The sequence below is a fragment of the Colobus angolensis genome, unplaced genomic scaffold (genome assembly GCF_000951035.1).
Source record: "Colobus angolensis palliatus isolate OR3802 unplaced genomic scaffold, Cang.pa_1.0 Scaffold96, whole genome shotgun sequence".
NCBI lineage: Eukaryota > Metazoa > Chordata > Mammalia > Primates > Cercopithecidae > Colobus > Colobus angolensis.
Genome location: NW_012123598.1, coordinates 1,535,981 through 1,539,618, shown reverse-complemented (window position 1 = coordinate 1,539,618; position 3,638 = coordinate 1,535,981). Strand labels below are relative to the sequence as shown.

General features: G+C 48.9%; 1 protein-coding gene across 1 annotated transcript in view; it reads left to right on the top strand.

The window, feature by feature from the left end:
* NLRP5 (NLR family, pyrin domain containing 5) overlaps positions 1 to 3,638 on the top strand; it is a 59,084-nt gene that overhangs the window by 49,207 nt on the left and 6,239 nt on the right. Inside the window, exon 13 of the mRNA XM_011932436.1 lies at positions 665 to 835. Coding sequence (XP_011787826.1) covers positions 665 to 835 — 171 coding nt within the window. The remainder of the gene's footprint in view (positions 1 to 664; positions 836 to 3,638) is intronic.

Genomic DNA, 3,638 nt, shown 5'->3' with positions numbered 1-3,638 from the left:
CTCAGGAGGCTGAGGCAGGAGAATCGCTTGAACCCAGGAGGTGGAGGTTGCAGTGAGCTGAGATCGTGCCACTGCACTCCAGCCTGGGCAACAGAATGAGACTTTGTCTTGAAAAAATAAAAATTAAAAATAGGCTGAGCACGGTGGCTCACACCTGTAATCCCAGCACTTTGGGAGGCCGAGGTGGGCGGCTCACCTGAGGTTGGGAGTTTGAGACCAGCCTTACTAACATGGAGAAACCCAGCCTGTACTAAAAATACAAAATTTGCCGGGCATAGTGGCGCATGCCTGTAATCCCAGCTACTTGGGAGGCTGAGGCAGGGAGAATCGCTTGAACCCAGGAGGGCGGAGGTTGCAGTGAGCCGAGATCATGCCATTGCACTCCAGCCTGGGCAACAAGAGCAAAACGCCTTCTCAAAAAATAATAATAACAATTTAAAAAATAAAGATACCTTCAATCACACCAGACACTTCCCTGCCCTCTGCTGTCGTCCCTCTCTCGAGCCAACAGATAGCACATGGTCTAAGCCGTTCACAGGAGTGGACAGAATGGTGGCCCGTCAGGAAGGAATAAAGGAAATTGCAGTTGATGCTGCTGAACCTTCTCCCGCTGTTTCACTTTCCTGGAGCGAAGCAGACCGGCTCTATTTCCCGCCTCTTGCAGGTTGGTAAAGTGTCATCTCACCGCCGCGTGCTGTGAGAGTCTGTCCTGTGTGATCTCAAGGAGCAGACACCTGAAGAGCCTGGACCTCACGGACAATGCCCTGGGTGATGGTGGGGTCACTGCGCTGTGCGAGGGACTGAAGCAAAAGAAAAGCGTTCTAACAAGACTCGGGTAACTTCCTTGGGTGCCTGTTTGCGGGCCAGGCTGGGAGGAGCGGGGGGACCCCAGCGTGAGGTTGCTTGAACAAGAATGATGATCTGGTTTCCCTAAGTCCATCAAGTTAGATGGAGGGCAACCTTTGCAACACCACAAATCTGGGTGTGAGTTCCAGCCCGGCTCCTACGGATGAGACGGAGGAAGTGGCAAATGCTTGGGAATGAGGTCTTGAGGTAGAAAACCCTCAGCTGCCCGTTGAATGACCCCTGTGTGCTAGTCCTGGTGCTAAGTGCCAGAAGTATGGAAGTGAAAAGACCTTGGTGTTGTAGTGTGAACAGTCTAGAGACAAAGACGGGCAGAAAGCAAGTGATGACCTGAGTGGTCCTTAAAACTTCTTTGAGCATCAGAACCACCCAGGGGCTTAAGACAGAGCTCCAGTATGGTGGACTATGGTTCAGCCGTAAAAAGGAAAGTGCTGAGGCCGGGCGTGGTGGCGCATGCCTGTAACCCCAGTACTTTGGGAGGCCGAGGCGGGTGAATCACTTGAGGTCAGGAGTTCAAGACCAGCTGGGTCAACACAGGGAAACCCTGTCTCTACTAAAAATACAAAGATTAGCCAGGCTTGGTGGTACATGCCTGTAATCCCAGCTACTCAGGAGGCTGAAGTAGGAGAATCGCTTGAACCCGGGAGGTGGAGGTTGCAGTGAGCCGAGACCGTGCCACTGTACTCCAGACTGGGTGACAGAGCTAGACTCCATCTCAAAATAAAAAGGGAAGTCCTGCTACGTGCCACCACATGGATGAGCCTTGAAAACAAGCCAGCCACCAAAGGTCACATGGTGTATAATTCCATTTGTATAAAATACCCAAAATAGTCAAATTCATACAGAAAGTAGAGAGGTCGCCAGGGCTAGAGGGAATGGGAAATAGAAGGGGGACAGCTAAATGGGTCTGGGGTTTCCTTCTGGGGCGATGGAAATAGTCTGGAAGCTAGTAGAGGTGGCTGCACTGCACTGTGAACTACTCTAAAATGGAATGTTTGCTATCATGTGTGAGCACTGACCATCCACTAGTCTTGTATGTATGCTGCTTGTAACTCTCCGTGGCACCAGGGGGGTCACATTCCTATTGTGTTAAGAGGCTTTAATCTGGGCACCCCCCAAACTTTTTTGTGTGTGTGTGACAGAGTCTCTCTCTGTCACTCAGGCTGGAGTGCAGTGGCACGATCTCACCTCACTGCAACCTCCACCTTCCGGGTTCAAGCCCCAGCCTCCTGAGTAGCTGGGGCTCCAGGCACCTGCCACCATGCCCGGCTAATTTTTTTAATACATGTAGTAGAGACGAGGTTTCACCATGTTGGCCAGGCTGCTTTTAAACTTCTGACCTCAAGTGATCCGCCAGCCTCAGCCTCCCAAGTGCTGGGATGACAGACGTGAGCCACCGCGCCTGGCCAGGACCCCTTTCCTTCTTGAAGTCATGCATTGTTCTTCAAGTTCATCACGCCTTGATTCTCTGTCCCCTCAACTTCTGTGTGGTCATGCCCCTTCTTTAGTTCCCCTTCTATCTAGCTTTGTGTTTTATTTTTATTTTATTAAACTTTATCTTATTTCTTATTAAATCAAGGCTTAGTTATCTTACTATAATACTGTCACTTATCTTTTGGCTCCATGTTCTATTTTTCTTTTTCCGCATTTTGTTGTTTTTTGAGACGGAGTCTTGCTCTGTCGCCCAGGCTGGAGTGCAGTGGCGCGATCTCGGCTCACTGTAAGCTCTGCCTCCCGGGTTTACGCCATTCTCCTACCTCAGCCTCCCGAGTAGCTGGGATTACAGGCGCCCGCCCAGCTAGTTTTTTGTACTTTTTTTTTTAGTAGAGACGGGGTTTCACTGTGTTAGCCAGGATGGTCTTGATCTCCTGACCTCGTGATCCGCCGGCCTCGGCCTCCCAAAGTGCTGGGATTACAGGCTTGAGCCACCGCACCCGGCCTTAATGCATTCTTAATATGTGGCAGGCAGAGCACTAAATATTTTGTATATCTAACCTCATGTAGTCTCACCACCCCCCATCATATCCAGTGGAGAACTAGAACTCCCAAGAAACCAAAACTTTTGGCATTGGTCTCACATTGCATCTGAGGATATGTCTATTATAATAAATGAAGTATGGTGAGGTATTCCATTGAATGGTAGATTCTTTAAAAATCTCTGGCCGGGTGCTGTGGCTCATGCCTGTAATCCCAACACTTTGGTAGGCCAAGGCGGGTGGATCACAAAATCAGGAGATCGAGACAGTCCTGGCTAACACGGTGAAACCCTGTCTCTACTAAAAATACAAAAAACTAGCCGGGTGTGGTGGCGGGCGCCTGTAGTCCAGCTACTCAGGAGGCTGAGGCAGGAGAATGGCGTGAACCTGGAACCCGGGAGGCAGAGCTTGCAGTGAGCCAAGATGGCACCACTGCACTCCAGCCTGGGCAACAGAGTGAGACTCTGTTTCAAAAAAAAAAGAAAGAAAACAAAAAATCTCCTAAACTTTAAAAGTCTCCTAAAGCTGGGCACGTACCTTATATCTAGTGTTTCCATCATGAGCATAAATGATTTCATTCTAAACCTTCGTGTACTTGGTAGCATCTGCGTATTCATTACAAAGGTAGAATTAATGGTCCATGAGTGAGGTATCATTTTGAGATCTCTCTCTTCCCAAGAACAAAAGAAAGGATTTTGGTATGGATTCGAGTTCACAAACTTCTGAGTGCCCCCAAGTATTAATTTCACCATTTGTTTGAGTTGTTTCAAGCCCTACTTCTTTTTTTTTTTTTTTTTT